The 19,951-nt window shown below is 38.8% G+C and overlaps 1 protein-coding gene and 1 pseudogene across 23 annotated transcripts in view; both read right to left on the bottom strand.

Annotated features, from left to right (window-relative positions):
• Positions 1–1,559: 1,559 nt before the first annotated feature.
• On the bottom strand, positions 1,560–3,152 carry LOC142870542 (uncharacterized; annotated as a pseudogene).
• A 1,600-nt stretch (positions 3,153–4,752) lies between these two features.
• DLG2 (discs large MAGUK scaffold protein 2) overlaps positions 4,753–19,951 on the bottom strand; it is a 1,870,454-nt gene continuing 1,855,255 nt past the window's right edge. For all 23 annotated transcript variants that reach the window (XM_076002367.1, XM_076002386.1, XM_076002368.1 and 20 more), the window contains 6 exons: positions 19,482–19,532; positions 18,063–18,164; positions 15,670–15,842; positions 12,115–12,224; positions 6,992–7,083; positions 4,753–4,926 (listed from right to left, as the gene is read on the bottom strand). In XM_076002367.1, the coding sequence (XP_075858482.1) occupies positions 4,820–4,926; positions 6,992–7,083; positions 12,115–12,224; positions 15,670–15,842; positions 18,063–18,164; positions 19,482–19,532 (635 nt within the window). In that variant the 3' untranslated portion in view covers positions 4,753–4,819. The remainder of the gene's footprint in view (positions 4,927–6,991; positions 7,084–12,114; positions 12,225–15,669; positions 15,843–18,062; positions 18,165–19,481; positions 19,533–19,951) is intronic.

Consider the following 19,951-nt stretch of genomic DNA (forward strand, 5'->3'; position numbering starts at 1 on the left):
CAAAATTAATAAAAATAGAAATGAGTGATTCTATGAAATAAGACAAATTATGCTTTGGGAGAAAATCATTTGCTATAAAGTATAAAATGTTTTAATATTTATATCTTATAATAAAACCATGACATGTTTATAAACACTCTATCAGGCATTTTTACAATGGGGCCACTGCTGACAACTGGAAACGCAATATTAATAAATATGCACAGACACACTGAGTATGAAATATACATCTTAATTTTATAATCGTGTGTGCTTTATTTTTTACACAAATGGAATGGAAGTGTTGAATATTTACACTTAACAGGAGTGTAAGCTGTGCAGTGTCTCTGTAAACTCCAGCCCAGGCAAGGAATATTCCCCCACTCCCTCCCATCCTGCACTACAGCTCCATGGAGAAACATCCTGTCAGAGAAGCACAAAATTGTCATATTGAAAGGATCTAATGGGTATAGCCTGGTGCACTCAGAAGTTAAGACACACTTAGGAAACACAAATTCAAAAAGGAGAGAAGAAAAGCTTGCCATTCCATTGGGAGTCAACCTTGCCACTTGGTTGTCTGTCCTCATGAGTTGCTAGGGAGACACTATACTCTTTTAGATGATCTTTGTCTAAATTGTCCCTCTGTCTTAGCTTTGTCCTTAGCTGCTACAAGAAACTGCACAGCTGTACAAGAAATGATTTCTGAAGCACAGGTTTCAGTGAGGAAGGATATTTACAGACTGGAGTGTGTGTGTGGGTTTCCAACCACATTCATTCATACCTAATGTCATATGTGTATACATGATATGCATACCATATATACCATACATACGCATAAGTAAAATGTATAGCCACAGAATTCTGTAGGGAGTACCCTGGCAAATCAGTTGGCACAAGAGGTACTCCATATGCTTAAAGGGAATTGATCCTTTTTTTTTTTCCCCCCTAGTAGTGACAAATTAATATGATAAACTTAGGAGCTAGCCTGAGTCCTTGGCTTAAATATTTTGTAAGAATTTAGGCAGGACCAAGACAGGAAAGAAGAGATGTCATTTCACCAGCGAGTCCATTCAATCTCACCAGAGCAATCACCAGCTTGAAAAGCAGAGGGGGCTTCACATGAAAATGGGAAAAAGAAACCTTATGAATGGGGAAAAAATGTCTCTCTCCAAACCAAGGCGATGGCATGGCTTCAATGAGCAGGAAGAGGTTTGCTGTCAGAGTAATTGTTGGGGCCAGAGTCTGCATTTATCAAAAGGAAATGTCCTCAGAGCCACGGGAAGGTGTTGGGAGTGGGCTCCCTTAGCAGCAGCGGTCAGGCGGAGGCACCTAGGCGCTGGCAGGGCCCACAGCACGTGCATCGTCGCTGCCGGGCAGCGGTGCAGGCTGGCTCCAGGACGTAGGCCGGAGCTGGCGCCAGGTCAGGGCCTCACTCAGCTTCGCCTTCTGGGCTGAGTAGGTGAATCGGCGACCCAAAGTACTTGTGTCACTAGTCCAATGCGTGGACTTGCTGTCTGAATCGCCCATGAGCCCTTTATAGGACAGAAAAATAAAGGAATGGGGTGCCAGGGAGGAGAGGATCAGAGATGTGCAGAGTGGCGAAAGGACGGGAAAGGAGGGGGAAAGGGAATAAAAAGACCGAGACTGAAGGAGGGATGCACAGAGGAGTATAGAAGAAAGTCAACAGAGATGGTGGGAAGGGAAAAAGGAAAGTAACAAAAAAGAAATGGAATGAGCCAGAAATAGAAGAAGGAGGAGAGCAGAGGAAGAGAATGAGAAAAGAAAAGAGTCACGAGCCAGAGGTGTGGAGAGGTCCTTCCTGGCTCGAAGTCCTGAAGGGCTGGCGGTAAAATCTAAGACAGCTCACAGAGGCACCTGAGTGTGTGGCTTTGTGAAGAAGGGCTCACTAAGCAGACAGCCTGCCCGAGGATTTGGGGCTGGGAGAAGAGGCCTGCAAATGAATGGCCAACAAATCCTGTGGGAGAAGAGCCAAAACCGAATGCCCCTGCAATTAGCTGACACTTAGGATTTTGATTTTGGTAAAGCTGAGACCCCCGTGGTGCTACACATTGTACCAGAGCATGAAAAATAGCACCAGTGACACGATCTGGCACTTTTTCGAAAGGGCTCAGCATATGAAGGTGACATTGCGCCCCCAACAAACCTTCAGATTGGAGAGAGCTCTGGACAAAGTTTGCAGTGTTAGCACCGGTCTGGCCCCAGGCTCCGAGTGCATTTGCACCAGATGTAATCTGGGTAACTTTCATGCTATTTCCAAACAAGTCATTAGACTTGCTGCAAAATACACCATTTCATTGGAGCCAATAGAGACTTCAACATTGGGAAGCGCATGACAACACAACAAATGGAGGTGTAAATTTTACAGGAAAAGACCCTCTCACCAATTTGCTTGGTGATTCTTCAAGCAAATATATATGTATATATTTATATAAATCTACATAAAAAAATCAGTGCAAATGCTGATTCTAATCTGGAAGCATCTACACTAGGAAAATAAATAATTATATTACTACAAAACCAAGGGTTGGTGGTTCAATTTGATTGTACTCAGCCACACTACACTATTAAATGGAAAGCACATCACACGACCCGCAAAAACACCTACTTATTAATGACAGTCCTTTAAATAAATGATTGCATGCTCAGTTGAGAAACCAAAGAAGTTATCATGGTGGCCTAAAATAGAGCTGGGATCAGGAATGGCATTCTGGTGGCAAAAAACTTCTGGGAGCAATATTGATGAAAGTAGGCCTTGACCTGAAACTGGCGAATTGCAGACATGGACAGATCTTTAACATTTTGAGCACTCTAAGGAAGTCTCTGGAAATTTAACTTTCATCAGAGGGAAATGCATTGCTAGCCCTTCCATTGGCAAAGGCAGCCTTGAGACTATAGGAAGATGCATAATTTTGCATTTGTTTTGGTGACTGCAGCCAGGCAGGCAATGGTATCTAGTTAGTGTAAGGTGAAAAACACTTGTTTTTGGAAAGAGACTCTCATTCTGAGCTCTGATGTTCTTGTTGTGAAGAAGCCCCACCACTCTGATGGCTCTATCTCTTGCTCTCCCACCCCAGCCTACATGCTGGTTTGCTGCACAGTGTGGCAGAATTCCTGCCAGGTCTTGATGTACCCCAGAAATAAGGCGATGGGGCTTAGTCTGGGTATGCACAGAACCCAGGGTTGAGTGGTTACTGAGATCGCTGAAAAGTCTCTCTCTGAACACCTTGGGCGAAAGCGATGCTGATGTTGCCATCAGCTCTAAAGTGGGAAACTAACTCTTCTGGTTCAGTTTATAGGCTTTGGGAGGTTTCTTTTTTTTTTTTTTTTTTTTAAATCATCATTATAATTGTCAAAAACAAAACGAAAAAAGAAAACTTGGTCCGGGTGCAGCCCCAAGAAAGGCAGTTCAATTGGTTGAGCTCAAAGTCATTAATTGTCTTCCTTTGTGGTTCTATCTCTTTGCCCTGTATACATACACAAAAAAGTCTGCATCCCTCACCCCCCAGTCAGATACTTCTGTTCTCTTCTTCCTCAAAGAAATAGTGCGTCTTGGGACAGATCGTCCCATGGCTCTAGTATGGCTCTGGCTGTTACAAAACTCTCACTCTGTGAAACAAAAATAATAATTCTAATCACTCATGGTTGGCCAAAATACTAAATGGTCCTTTAAGAATTCTATGTAAGTAACTAGGAACAATGTTATTCAGCTATTTCATGGCAGGCCCAGGTTATTTAATTAGAGAAAAGTAAAAACTTCTTTTTAGATAATTTGCATGAGTCTTTTCTCTGAAAAGCCATCGGCTTAAAAATGCATTAACCAAATGTCTTCCAAAAAATCCATGAGGGCAACTCATGAAGGGATGTGCTCCGCGGGAGTGTATCACTAATGGGAGGTAAGCGAGGAAGAAGTCTTTCTCAGACTTGGAAGGAACTCAGATGCTCTTAATGGATCATTGGCAACAAAAGGGAGAGTGCAACTTTCAGTTCTTGAATTTGATCATCTGCTGATAGTGCATACATTTAGTCTTTCAATTAATTAGTCTTTACAAAATAGTTCACAAAACTTTTTTAACCTATAGAAATTTGTATCTATACATTTAATATATCTTTTATTGTATAAATTATTCTCATCTTTAGTGCCTTCTTTCAGTTTATAAATGGCAAAATAGACAATCAACAATTATAAAGCTAATCCCAGGTGGAATCCCCTCCTCTCAGTAAGGTTAGTCCTCCATACACTTGTGAATTTTATGAAATGCTTGTCTTTGCAGACGCCAGTCAAAAAAACTACACACTTATCCTTCCCTGATAGTATGCCATCTCCAAAGGGATTCCTTTCTTTTTTCCTTCTTTCTTTCATTTGCTTGTTAAGAAATCAAAGGATGTGCATAGTTATAAAATTCGAAGTGTACCAATTACAGATGTGGGTAATGGGAAGGTTGGTGAGGTTCGAATGCTGGCAAATTTTCTTTAAAGCAAAAAACACAGAGAGCTCGGCAGCTAAATCAGCTCTGGACATCTGCCGGGGTGAGGAGGCTCCCATCTCTTGGGCAGAAAGCCCATCAGAGGTTCATCCCTACACCTGGTACTTTGAGCAAACCAAAGCCTTCCTGCATACTGCAAAGTCTCTTCTGTCCCACCCTTTGGCCCCTCCGTTTCCTTCATGGCTTCATACAGTTTGTGTTGTACATTCATAAGAATTCACATTGACTGCAAAAACATAAATGCAACAGAAACATAAAAGCCTCCGAGTAGTATATTATATATATTTTGTTTTTCTAAATGCTCTTCTGTTGTTTTCAGAGGCGCAGTAGCTAATTTATAACTTTTCCTTTGAGGGAATCCAGATGAAAGGCCCAGACTGCTCTTCAATAACAAGCTTGCATTGGTTATATATATCTTCTAAGGTGTCTCCTTGGACAATAGCTGTAACAAAAACAAATACACCCAGAGTTAGCAATCATTCCCTAGGTGGTGAAGAGCAATCATCACTCACACAGTGGAGGCTCAATTCAGTGACAGATAACTCATCAGAAGGCTTAATAGCAATTTTCATTAGTAAGAAAAAGCAGAAAATTCACATAAGCGAGGTCACATTAATGATCAAAAAACTGCTTTCAATGCACATCCTGGATATTTTTTTTTTTTTTTTTGAGACAGAGTCTCATTTTGTTGCCCAGGCTAGAGTGAGTGCAGTGGCGTCAGCCTAGCTCACAGCAACCTCAAACTCCTGGGCTTAAGCAATCCTCCTGCCTCAGCCTCCCGAGTAGCTGGGACTACAGGCATTCGCCACCATGCCAGGCTAATTTTTTTTTTTGTATATATATTTTTAGTTGGTCAATTAATTTCTTTCTATTTTTGGTAGAGACAGGGTCTCGCTCAGGCTGGTTTCCAACTCCTGACCTTGAGCAATCCGCCCGCCTCGGCCTCCCAAAGTGCTAGGATTACAAGCGTGAGCCACCACGCCCGGCCCAACACATCCTGGATCTTTAATAAATGTATCACAGTTTTGCATTTTCTATATGTCTGTAGTTTTGGACAATGAATCATTAATTTATTTAATAAAGATTGTATGGGTACCTCGTCTGGGCACTGAGGTAGGTAGACACTGGTCAGTTTTCAGATTGAGAGCTTCCTGTTTAGCAAATAAAACGGGCCTTATAGACTCTATATTTAACTTACATTGGCAGGGGTAGAAATTAAGATATTTTAGACATAGAGGAAATAATAAAGGCTTTAGAGGAAACTTTAGGTGGTCCTCCAACCCCCAATGCCTTTAATAGGAAACTCTATTCACTTTCTAAGTAATCTGGTAAACTGAGATGTACTTTACAGGCCTATTCCTATTGAGACTATCTTATGGCGACTATTTATAAGAAACACAAACAAACTGCTAAATTGCATCTCACTTAAAACATGAAGTCACTAGGAGTAGATTTAAGTATATTATATTATCTCTTTTGAACAAAAGTTATCTTATAGATAGATCTCCAAAAAATATCAGTATTACCCATACGACACTAGAACTTAAAAATAAATTGCTACTGAAACATGGTTTAGATCTTCAAAAACAGTCCTCAGAATATATTAATTACTGTATTTTATTCCTGAACATAAACTACTGGTCAAAAATGTACATTGTTTTGATCGATTTTCCCGCCTGGATGTTCTTTTAGGATGAAACATAATTTATATCTTATTGACAGAAACTTTACTTAATATTACCTGATTCAAAACACTTATAAACTGCTAAGACAATGGCACTTTCCATATTCTGAATAGGATTTAAAAAATCTAATTTCACAGAAAGTAATTCAGGAGGAAAGTCCTTGTTTTTAAGTCATTGAGAATCAGTTGTAAGGCAAATTGCACAAAGATTACTCTCTGGATTTAATCTGTATTCCATGAAAGCATGTAAGAATAGAGAACTCAGGATATCCAAAAGAAGAAAATCTTCCTCTGTTCTCCAAACTTCATCTTTCCAAGGAAATATTTTTTAAAAAAAGTTTTGCATTGAGACTTGACATGGGATTAATTGAAACACAAGGGAAGTGTTTCAAGAATCCTATTCAAGTGCTGCTGATGGAGAGACAGGCTATTGGTCATCAAAGAATAGAGGCCCCCAGGCTGCTTCTGAAGAGTAACTGCTTTGGACATTGCCCATTTTGAGCCCTAAAAGTTTACTGCCAAGTTTTCTGATGATATCAGGGAGATAGTTTATTAAGGTATCAATGCCTAAAATTTCCTTAATAGCAGGTGATAGCTCAGGGGCATCTGCTGCTTCTGGTTTTGGATAGGGTCAGTGGAATCTGGGAGCTGGCTGCAGCTGAACCCAGAGTTCTGATGCAAATAGGCAAAGCAGAGAGACTCCCTGCACATGAAACAGATATTAGGAACTCTAATCAAGAAGGTTTTGGGGCCTGAGCCCTCTCTATGTCACATGTCAGACAATTCATCTCCTTTCTCACACTACAAGAGTAAATGAACTTACCTGTAAAATATTCTCCAAATTCTTGTTCTAGCTTAATCGCCCGATCATAGGTTTTCTTGGCTTGTTCCTCTGTTAGACGCTTATTCATCTCCCTGGGAAAATGAGGGTTTGGTATTAGAAAACAAAGGGAATATACTAATTCCTAAAAAATTAAAATGTATGGCAAAAGTAAATCCTGCAGGAAGCATCATATTAATATAATTTTAACAGCAGCTTCCTAGTCTTTATTTAGGAGTCCTTTTTGCTGAAATAACTTCAGCAACAAGGACTCCCTGCTAGAGAACTCACTCTGTCAGAGAACAGTCTCTTGGTCCTTCACAGGACTGAAATCTGTCTCCTTATGATTTGCAGTCACTGGTCCCTGTTCTGTTCTCTGCATTCCCCTAGAGTACAGCTAAACTTCCTCCATGGCAGGCCCTAGGGTATTTAAATAAAATGCTCATGTGTCCCTTGAGGCTTCCACTTCTTCAGCATAACCTATCCTACTTGCTTCATCTATTTCCTCAGTGGATATACCTTCTAAAAATCTGAACTTTCCTGGCCATACTTCCTTGGATTTTCTTCTAGTATATCTTAAATGTAGGCTATAGAATGGAAGAAATCTTCTAGGGATGGACAGAGGAAGGAGATGAGATGGAGGGAAAGGAAGGTACATCTCAGCTTGTTGGGCCTCATCACATCTAAGAGAACTAGACTTGACTGTTCTCACGTCCTGACCTTGCAAAAGGCTTTGATCTCTTGACTTCCTAATCACCCTTAAAGGCTATTTATCCTCAATGTGTACCTGAAAATATGTGGAGTGGAGAAACAGAAGATGTTTCCAAAGAATTATAGGAAATGGGGTAGGTCCCTTAGGTATGTGTATTTTCAGGCTAAAAAGGCATTCTGTAGCTCTTCTTGCTCAACTTCTGCAAATAGAAAGGCATGTCTATAGCAATAAGAGCCCTGAACTTTGTTTTCATAATCAAATGACAGCTTAAGGATCTGCCAAAGGAGGACTGAATTAAAATAGACACAGAATAGAACAATCAAAAGTGCTGAGACCAAGGTATTTTCAAGTAGACTATATGCAAGTAATTTAGTCAAATAGTGAGCCAGGATAGAGGAGCTTGGTATAAAAGAATCTCTGATGCCTACTTTGTTTACTTTTGTTCTAATAGATAAATAAGCCATTAAGGAATTATGCCTGGGACTATCTGTCCTTTTCTTTGTGTCAGTCAACCATTGGTGCATCATTAACTATACATAGACTTTGCTTAATCATCGTAAGATTATTTAAAGTGAGCCTTGTTTCAAGGACAAATCAAGACAGCAGAGAAATGGAAAATTCTTTAATTCTCTCTGAAATCTAATCTGATTCCTAACCAGTGCCAACTTTATCTTCCCATGTCTTCCAGGTGTTACAAATCTCCCATCAAATGCAAGGACATTTTGGTTGGCCCACCAGGATGCATCATAGGTGCATGTAGAATTTCTGAAAGCATTACTGCCTTGTGTGTAGCTTAGAAAGCCGGAGACCCAAGTCTGGAACACCTGGGCTTGGTTACTTCCTTTTTCAGAGCAAGTAACAGAGGCTTGAAGTAATGCAGGCACTTGCCTAAAGGTGTTTGTTTGTTTGTTTATTTATTTATTTTTCTTTTTCTTTACTCCAATTCAGCAGGATAAAGCTGTATATTTAATAAAGAGTAAACTGGGGTAAGAACTCAACTTAAAAGAAATCTTTTTAACCAAATTTTAGTCAAACAGACTACCCATTACAGCAAGACTTGATATCTTTCAAAAGAGGTTTATATGGAAAAAACTGAAAAAAAACCCCAAAAAACTAAAGTTAGTAACATGGTTTTGGACATCATACTGAGGGCTGAAATATAAAGAAGTGAGAATTTCCTGAACTCTTTTTTGCTTAAGTAAACTCATTTTGTCCTGAAGGATGGTATCCACAATTCTTTTCCCCAATAGTCCTAGCCTCCGAAGTTTGAGTGGTTGTCACTCTTGGGTGCAGAAGATGCTGGGATAAGCCAAGGGAAACTCCTCACTAAAGGTGGTGATTTGCACCAGGGGCCAAGAAATCATGTAGCCCCTTTGACTTGCCTGGCCCATCGTGGTCTGTTTTCTCTGAATTCCCTTTGCACTTATTGTAGCAATGACTTGGTTTAGGTTTTTATCCTCTAACGTATGAATTCATTTTGTCTCTTAAACTAATCTATGAGTTATTTGAGGGCAGAAACCATGCCTTTTTAAAATCAGCGTGTGGCATGGAGCCTGATTCAACACATTTGTTTAATGGATAAGTGAAGGAATAGATGAATAAATGGGGAGCTAAGAAAATAAACATAATTTTGTCAGAGTTGAAGACAGAATTAAACACAGGAGCAAGAAGGGAGAAGCAGATTGGAGGTGGCAGCGTGAAGAGACACAGGAAAGCATCTGATTGCTGTGGGGAGGGAGGTAACAGAGGTCAGGTGGCAGCACAATATAAAAAGAACATCTCTTTCATACATGCCCTTGATTTTATGCTCCTCTCAAGAGTCAGCTACGTATGTGCTAATAAGCTCAGTGCTTTGATGTGGGTGATGCACTTGAGAAATCATGTGTGTGATGATGTATCAATACCTAAATGTGACAGCTGCCGTGCTTTTGTTCTGGCTGACCTAGCATTCGCTCCTCCCTGGGGAAGGGGCAATTCATGCCAGCTTTGCTCCTGAGTAAAAGCCTTGAAAAAGAGTGCACTGAAAAGTAAATATCCAGCATTTAATAATAACATCACTTTGGTCTGAATGTCATGTGACTCATGAATATGGCTGCAGCAAATTATTACTCACTGTCCTCATTGTGCAATCCAGCCTTGAGTATGGCTAGCTTTCCTTGGTGGTAAGTGGCTACGACAGAGCCCTCAGGCAAAAGTAAATAAGTCATCTCAGAGCTGTGGAAGGAAGTGGACTTTCTCCTACGGAGCACCAGATGGGACTGTCTCCCAATATCACACTGGACTAGATGTGCCACCAAGGTGGCTTTCTGAGGCCTCACTTCTCCGGGAAGCCATTTATCCCGCTGTGTGTTTTCAATGTGAAGACATTTTTCTATTTCTGAAACAGGATTTTAAGATGGCTGTTCCCAGGAGGTGAGGGCCATTTTTCTACTCTTTTTATTAATGTTATACTTATCATGTTTATGAGGCTCTTTTTTTTTTTTTTTGAGACAGTCTCACTGTGTTGCCTGGGCTAGAGTGTCGTGGAGTCAGCCTAGCTCACAGCAACCTCAAACTCCTGGGCTTGGGCAATCCTCCTGCCTCAGCCTCCCAGGTAGCTGGGACTACAGGCACTCACTACCATACCTGGCTAATTTTTTCTATATATATTAGTTGGGCAATTAATTTCTTTCTATTTTTAGTAGAGACAGGGTCTTGCCCTTGCTCAGGCTGGTTCCGAACTCCTGACCTTGAGCCATCTTCCCACACTGGCCTCCCAGAATATTAGGATTATAGGCATGAGCCACTGCACCCGGCCCTTTTGAGGCTCTTTACAACTTATAAATCACTTTTACATAATAAAATTTGTACTTGCTTAATTCACTTCATTCACCTTGCACAATGCGCAACACAGTATTCTATGTAAGGAGAAATTTAACACGTGCTATTGGATAATAATATTAAGAACCATTGTTTTATCATCAATTCACATTTTTCCCTGTGCCAACTATGGGAAAAACTCTTCCCTTTATAATTTAATACCTAAATTCATGGGGCTGAAGGTACTGTTGGTGACCTCCCAATTTTATTTTTTCGTCCTGGTAAAAGCCCTTGTCCATCTTTTATTTATGGGACTATATTCTGCTTTTAAGATACAGCTCTGGCAACTTCCCCAGAGATCAACTATGTATTTAACTTAATTCTCTCAGGCTGCCCTTCCAGCTGCTACAGTTTGCTTTGTTTCTTCACTCTTGGAGGAGACGGGGAGCAGTTAGTCGATACCCTCTGTAAGTAACTGCTTTCACCTCTGGGATTAAATTTCTGTTTCTTCAGCTTTTCATAAACACTGTTTTCCAGGACTCTATGGTTCTCTCCTGAACCCTGTCAAGCACTCTGTGGTCTTGAGGCCCAAATGGAGGCAGTATTTGAGCAAGGCTCTTGTAACAGACTCACTGGCATTATCTCTTGTGCCCTCTTAGGAAAGGTGCTGTTTCTGTGTTCTATAATGATAAAATACCTTTAGCCCTTTATAATAAAGTAACTTTATGTCTTTTATAATAATAGCTACTATATGCCAAAGACTATATGACGAGCTTTACATTCATAACCTTGTTGTTTAAAATTTACACTAGCTCTATGAGATACTTATTAACGTGCCTAGTTTAGAGGTAAAGACCTAATCTTAGGGGGTCAGTCAAGCAATTTGCCCAAGGTTACACAACTGATCAGGGGCAAAGCAAAGAACCAAACCTGGCCAAATTAATTTTCAAGTCTCTGCTGGTATAGCTTGTTTGCTCTGCTATTTTATCTACTGTAGCTTTACTTTTGTGAATGGGAGTTGCCTACACTGACTTTATGTAGCCAGATCGTGAATAGCTGCCCAGTTTATTTACTGATTTCTGAAGGAAGATATTTTACAAATTCTTTAGGGATAAAAAAGAAAAGGAAAAAATCTGAATCATGCATTTTCTGCTTGTTTATAAATGTGCACAGGTATGGAGCTATTGGTTTAAGTGATAGATGTTTTATTGCCGTAACACTAAGAAAACTCCCAATTAAGAACAGTGATCCATATATGTAAAGTTTTAGTTGTGGAATATTAGAATTCTACTATAGAACAAAGTAAAATGCCAATGGGAAAAGTCTAAAAGACAATTAAAAAATAATTGCTTCCTATCATTTAGCAAACAAATTCAGACCAAAAAACCAAATCAAGCTACCCTCAAAACAACAATAAATAACCAAAAAACTAAAACAAACCAAATAACTAGTGAAACAAGAAAACAAAAATCAGGAAACATTAAAAAGAGAATGCTTAAAAAATCAACGATGGCGTTGCCCATGTGTAAGCATTTGTACATAAGACCTGTTAACAATTTGCTGTGTATTATGGAACAGAGTTAGGTGGATGAAGGCTCCAGTGCCCTCTACTCACATCAGAGGTTCCAGCGACCTGGGCTTAATGAAGATGGCAATGGGATAGAGCTGGGCAACTTGTAACCGCTTGATGGCATTTCCTGATACGTCAAGTATACAGTGTTTGCCCTGGTAGAAAGAGAAGAAAAATACGGAGTTAGTATAGAAAAAATGGCCATAATTCAACCAAAAGGAAATAATGTATATGTGTTTTAGAGGAAGGTATGAGATGCTGGATTTCTTTCTTTTTCTTTTTTTAAAATTTTAGTATACAAAATTTTATTTATTTAAAAAATATATTTTATTTTTGATTATTATGAGTACATAATAGTTGTATATCTTTATAGGATATATGTGCCATTTTGATACAGGCATACAATATAAATTAATCAAATCAGGGTAATGGGGGTATTCATTACCTCAGGCATTTAACATTTCTTTGTGTTAGGAACATCCCAATTCCACTCTTTTAGTTATTTTAAAGTATACCCTGACTTACTGTTATTTATAGTCACTTTGTTGTGCTATCAAATATTGTTCATTCTATCTAATTATCTAACTGTCCCCATTAACTATCCTTACTTTATCCCCTGTTCCCTGCTATCCTTCCCAGTCTCTGGCAACTGCCATTCTATTCTCAGTCTCCATGAGATCAATTGTTTTAATATTTAGCACATATGAGTGAGAACATACAAGATTCGTCTTTCCATGCTTAACATAATGTTCTCCAGTTCCAACCATGTTGGTGTAGGATTCCATTCTCTTTTGTGGCCATATGATATTCCATTGTATATATGTACCATAATTTCTAAATTCATCTGTTGCTGGGTACTTAGGTTGATTCCACATTTTGGCAATTATGAATAGAACTGTAATAAACATGGGGTGCAGATATCTTGTCTATATACTGAATTCCCCTCCTTTGGATATATATCCAGCAGTGGGATTGCTGGATCATATGGTACTTCTATTTTTAGTTTTTTGAAGAACCTCCATACCTTTTTCCATAGTGGTTGCACTAATTTACATTCCTACCTACGGTATATGAGGGTTCCCTTTTCTCTACATTTTTGCTAGCATTTCTTATTGCCTGTCTTTTTGATAAAAGCCATTTTGATTGGGGTGAGATAATATCTAATTGTAGTTTTGATTTGCATTTCTCTGATGACTAATGATGTTGAACATTTTTTTCATATACCTATTGGCCATTTGTATGTCTTCTTTTGAGAAATACCTAATCTGGGATACTGGATTTCTAAAGATTAAAAAAAAAGATCACTGCAAAGAGTATATAAAAGCTGATATTATAGGGCCATCACTGAATGCTTGCTTACTAAGTTTTGCCACCAGGCTAGACATTTTACATGTGTTCTCTCAGTTAACTTTATTTTCTTAAATAAATACCTGATGCTCTGCACAAAGAAGATGTGCAGGCATATGTCATGTGACTGAGTTCATTCTTATATGACTCATAAGCTATCTCTGAAGACAATTGTCAAGAAGAAAGTCCCACGGGTATTATCAATTGCATTTACAGAAGAGAAGACTGAGGCTTAGAAATATTTTAACCAACCTGCCCAAAAATTAGTACTTAAACTCAGGTCTTGAGCATTGACAGAATTGTTGGTCTGAATAGTCACTTTATTGTCTCATCCTGCCCAACATTAAACTTGGAAGAATCATAATCATGTGAATTTAGAACAATTCAACAAACATTTCCTGAGTGTTTACATTCATCCCACCCTCAATATACTCAGTCTAGTGGAGGACAGACACAAAGAGTTAACTTTTTTTTTTTTTTTTTTTTTGAGACAGAGTCTCACTTTGTTGTCCAGGCTAGAGTGAGTGCCGTGGCGTCAGCCTAGCTCACAGCAACCTCAGACTCCTGGGCTCGAGTGATCCTTCTGCCTCAGCCTCCCGAGTAGCTGGGACTACAGGCATGCGCCACCATGCCCGGCTAATTTTTTACATATATATATCAGTTGGCCAATTAATTTCTTTCTATTTATAGTAGAGACGGGGTCTCGCTCTTGCTCAGGCTGGTTTTGAACTCCTGACCTTGAGCAATCCGCCCGCCTCGGCCTCCCAAGAGCTAGGATTACAGGCGTGAGCCACAGCGCCCGGCCTACAAAGAGTTAACTTAAATATTATATGGTTCAATGCTGAGAGAGAGGCTTGCACAAAGTATGTAAATTTCTTGTTTGTCAACAAATAAAAGCCATATTACATTATAGCACACTTCATTTAATTCGGCTGCCACTGCAATAAGTGCTCAGAGCAAGGAGCTGGCTGCCTTATAAAGTATTTCTGGAAAAGTGGATACATTTGCCACATCATATTCTACCTCCTGGAGAGAAATGGCCTCATTACCCTGAGGCCAGAAGAACTTTACACAAGAAGAGAAAAAAAGCACTTTATGCAGATAGGAACAGTCCTAAACCAATAATAAGGGAAAAAACTCATCTATAATATCTAGATGAAAATAGAGTCCAGTGAATACTTGAACTCACATGAGAAACACACTAAGATGGTTCAAGCCTTTTCTCTCTTAAATAATAAATTCCAAGTTTGCTATCTGTAAAGGGTAACGGCTATATCAAACATATAAATGCTGTTTGATTATTCAGTAGTCAGAAGATTTCAAGTTAATGAAAGTTGTACCTACATGTTCAAAGAGGAAAATAGATGCAATTATCCAGGACACTGACAAGAACCAGTATTCATATAGCTGATAGAGCCTGACTTTTGAGAGACAGGAAAATAGATGGAACTTCTTAGCATATTCTCAGATAGACATTAAAATTTCTTGTTTAATTCTTTATTAGTACATCGAAAAAGGTCATGTCAAATCAAATCAACTCAACAAATACTCACCACCAAAAAAAAAAAAAAAAAAAAAAAAAATACTTTCCCCTATGAAATTGGTCCTGTGTTTTCACAGGAGATAAGATCTCTCTACAGGCAGATCTTAAAGTCACATGCAGGTACCTTTCTATCTAGTCTTCTCTTGAACATTCTTCTCTTTTCCATGCCCTGAAATTATCTTCAAGAAGAGAACTGCAGCATCTATACCTTTTCTAAGTTGGAACTTCTGCCAGCAACAGGCTGGGTAGCCCTCCTCATCTGTTTCCCCCTTTTCCATGAAAGTGTCAAGTTTTCAGAGAAATGAAAAAAAAAAACAAAAAACCTTCCTCTAACAAAAGAATTGAGGATCCCTATCTAGACAAACAAAAGTAAGTAGTAAGTCTTCCTTAATAAATTCAGTGTTGTTTACTGGGACCTGAGATAGTAAATCAAAGGCAAAGTGAATCCCCATAAACTTCAAGCTGTTAATTGCCTTGAGGTTTATAGATCACCTTGATTTCCACTCCCTCCAAGTCAGTCAGCATACTTTATTGAGATTAGAACAAAGATTAATGACATTGCTCTAAGGTGATTCTCTGCTTGGATGTCTTAAAAGGAATATTTAATTAAAATTTACAACTGCAATCAGGAAAGAGTAATGATCAAAAAAATGCAGTTTGCCACCTAGAAAACTTGTTCAAGGGAGGTGTAAGAAGATTGGTGAACACACCCTTTCTGCTACAAATCTCACAGACTGCACACTGGTTCCATATAAATTGTCATTGTACTGGCCGGCTTCTATAAACTTGTGCTCTTGGATATCTTTTTCCATTTGTTCTCTGGAAATGACAAAGTGATAGTCTCTGCCATCCACTTCATAGTCACGCTTTGGCCTTGTAGTATCTTTATAAAACAAGAAACAATAAAATTAAGGTACATTTATATTCATAAATTTCCTTTACATCTATTTTCTCCACCATGCCGTCAACATAGATATGCAGAAATATGTGATACAAAGGACCATGACATAATATAAGTACCAGTCTTACCCTCCCACCATAAATAATTATAAAACTGAACAAAACATATGGAACAACTGTTTTCAGACATCAGACAACAGGCAGTTCAGGGCTATAATCCTTGAGAGAAGAGAAATACATGAGGGGATGTTCACCCCACCTCTCTGTATAGAGGTCACTTCCAAACGGAGCACTTAGAGGTCACATAGTGCTAGGAGACACTGCAGTTCACTCAGAACTGGATATAATATGGATGAGACTTTGGAAAGGTCATGCTTTAGAAAGCTTTAGTTATTCTAGACTTATTTTAGACCCTCCTTTATAAAATCTAAAACTAAATCACAACTAGAACAAGCTGATGTGTCATGAAATTGTTGCCTGCTAGAACAAAAACTTAATATTCTATAAAGGAAAATAACAAAATCCAGATGGTCAACAATATAGCATCAGAATGTCTCACACAAAATAAAAGATTCTGCAATAAGCAAAAAAGCAGGAAAATATGTCACATAAACAGGAGAAAAAATGGATATACAGTTATAAATATATTCAGAGATTTAAAAATATGTAAAATAAGATAATCACAGTGAAGGTGGGACTAAAAGTCAACAACTGTAACCATTCCACCTAGATTTTTTGGTGAGAAGGGGGAAACAATCTAGCAATATCAATTTAAAAAATGTTAAAATATTTCCAATCTTTGACTTGGTTATTTTCTTTCTAGGAATTGATCTAGGAATGTGATCAAAACTTCAGATACAATTTTATCCTTAAGGATATTCACTATATTAATTTATAAATAATAATTATAATGCATAATTACAATTGTATTTTACTTATAACTTATACTAGTGGAAATTAGGGAAACCCAAAATGTCCACAAATAAAGAAAGATTATTATATAATAATCATTTTAAGTAGTTATATAAAATTTTAAACATTAAGCAAAAAAAGTGCTCAATCACATGGAAAAATGCATGCATAGAAAGAAAGAATAGATGGAAATAGATCAAAATATCAACAATGATATCTCTGAGTATTATGTGGGATTCTGTGTACTTTTTATTTACTTGTTTAACTTGTGGTATTAATTAAAAAAGAGAAAGAGTATACAAGGTGGAAGGGAAAGTGGAAATAATGCTTAAGTACTTTCTGTTTTCTTTTTTTCAAAAGTGGAAGATCAATCTAGAAGCTGCTCTAAACTAGTGTTTCATTTTCTCCTCCCTATCTCAAGACTTTCTCAGGATATGTTCTATGGCAGGATCTCTTCCCAGAGCCCTTGCTGGGAACCATTTCATGAACTATAGTCATCAATCCTAGTCTTCTTTTGTCCATGTAATGCACACATAAAATTCCTACTATTCTTAAGTATTCTAGGTGAAATTTACAGTACTGAAATGTTAGTGATACTTGGAAGCATAAAGCTTAAAAAATGTAGAGGGGGAGAAAAATATTTATTGGGATCATATTTAAGTGCTCCATTATCTAATGAACTAAAATTTCCTGTGGGCCTGTCCACATACACAGAAGATCTCCATGCATTTGTTTGTGCCATAGGGGGTCAGAGATGGGGGTGAGTGAGTGGAGAAAGTGTGGTGGTGGCGGAGGAGGGAGGGGAGAGTAGAACAGAGAGAATTTACAGGGCTACACTCAGAGGGGCCAGAGGCTGGAAAAGGCTGTTTGACACACAACCCTAAATCACCCTGACATGATTTTAATATACAGCTTTGTTTCTGATCTCTTCTGTTTTATGGAAAAGGATGTTTCAGTGGCATTTCAATCAACCTATAAGAAATACTGATGCCTATCATAAATCTATGCTGTTTTAAATGCTCAGAGGGCTACAAAGGTTAATCCTAACTTCTAGAGGACTACGGTCAGTTTAGAGAGGACATTACCCTACTTACTAAATAGATAAGAACACATAATAGCATAGATGAAGAGTGTTAGGCAGAGAAATTAAATAAGGTGCTCAGATAATAAGTAACTGATGGTATTTAAATCACTGGGGAGATTATTGGAGGAACAGAATTACATTTTAGCATCTCAAAAAAAGGGATCCAAGTTATTTTCCCCCCCTAGAGAAATGAAAAATGATACTTACGAGGCACACAGGAGCCAAATTTATCAGGGAATTCAGATATCAAGTCATCATTGATCCGATCCTTCATCGGGCCCAGGATAATCACTGGTCGGGTATAGTTTACTGCAGAAAGGCAAAGGAAGATGTAGATGCAGAGAAAGACTTGGAAACAACTGCAAAACTGTCCTGCAAGGGTGAGTCTTAAGATGAAATTGCCAAGCAGTAAGAACTGCTCAGACCATTACTTCATTGGATAAATTACTCATACAGCCATGCGTAGGGAAACTGATATTTAACATTCAGGATGTTGGCTGTGCCTACTTTCTGGGATTTACTAACAGAGAAAAGTAACTGCAGTGTTTATCAACGAAAAGAACCATTTGGAGGAGTTTTGCTTACTCTCTGGTTATGCCTACACAATGTCAAAACAACTGAATTTAGTCAAGTGAGTGGGAGAAAAAAGAATCCAAACCAGCTGTTTAGCCATTGTTTAGACATGACTTTAAAAAGTAATTGTTAGTAGTAATAACATCTTGTGCTTTTATAGTTTCTTTTCATCAGAGCAAAATACTCTCTATACTCTGCTGAGGTTTATATCTGGGACTAGAAGGAACCCTAAAGTTCATTTGGTACAACTCCCCATCTGCTGCTTGAATGTCCTCTGCAATGTCTTCGTCGATAGCCATTAGCCTCCGTACAAATACCTCCAGGAAAAAGAAGCAGTCCACAGAGGGCCGATATGTTAGGCAGATATGCTAGAAGGTCCTTCTCAATACTTAGCTAACCTCGATCTCCCAGGAGATTTTACCCACCAGGCCAGTAGCTAGAGCTCTTTAGGTGATTTGGATGTGCTCCTTTCCTCTGAGGACTACTCATCTGGAGGGTTATTCCATTTTCTTAGGAGCTACTACTGCCCATGCTCAGCAGGGAAGTTGTTTGTTTGGTGATGGGATCAAAGAGAGAAAGAGAGAGAGAGAGTAGGGTATGGTCTGGGGACAACCATTTTTTTTTTTTTTTGAGACAGAGTCTCACTCTTTGCCCGGGGTAGAGTGCAATGGCATCAGCCTAGCTCACAGCAACCTCAAACTCCTGGGCTCAAGCAATCCTCCTGCCTCAGCCTCCCGAGTAGCTGGGACTAGAGGCATGTGCCACCATGACCAGCTAATTTTTTCTGTATATTTTTAGTTGTCCAATTAATTTCTTTCTATTTATAGTAGAGACAGAGTCTCACTCTTCCTTAGGCTGGTTTCGAACTCCTGACCTTGAGTGATCCTCCAGCTTCGGCCTTCCAGAGTGCTAGGATTACAGGAGTGAGTCACCACGCCCGGCCAGGGGACAACTATTAAGCAGAGCTTATTTTCCTTCACTTTTTCCCCTCTTTCAATGGTGTCACTTGTTATGGCTCCGAAATCAATAATGAAAGCATAATGGGAAACTTACTTTCCTGTCTTGTGACAGGCTCATAGGAAAGAATGAGGTCTTCTTGCCCTCCTGAGAAGAGAAGAAAGGAAAATTACAGCGAACCAACAACCATTCATATATATACTATAGCTACAAGCCCTGCTCTGAAACACAGGAAACAGACAAGAGTTCAGGGTTGATTTTCCTTGCTCTCTCCTTGAACCATTCAAAAATCTCTTCATCCTTATAAAACCCTTTAGCACTATTTTCGTGTTGGGTTATCACATAGTCATAACTCTAAGCAATAACTGGCTGCCAGCTATCTGCAGTAGGGCAGTGCCCTGTGAGACCGCTTCCTGTCTGACATTGAGAAATGGAGTGCCATGCCCTCAACATAAAAATTTGCTACCTAAAAGGAAGCCATTTAGTTCAAAGAAAGGCTCCATTCTGTAGTTTGCTGCTACCTAATCAGAATTTCTGTGCCTTTTATTTCATCTTCTATTTTATTT

This window comes from Microcebus murinus, chromosome 4, assembly GCF_040939455.1.
Source record: "Microcebus murinus isolate Inina chromosome 4, M.murinus_Inina_mat1.0, whole genome shotgun sequence".
In the NCBI taxonomy this organism is placed as follows: domain Eukaryota; kingdom Metazoa; phylum Chordata; class Mammalia; order Primates; family Cheirogaleidae; genus Microcebus; species Microcebus murinus.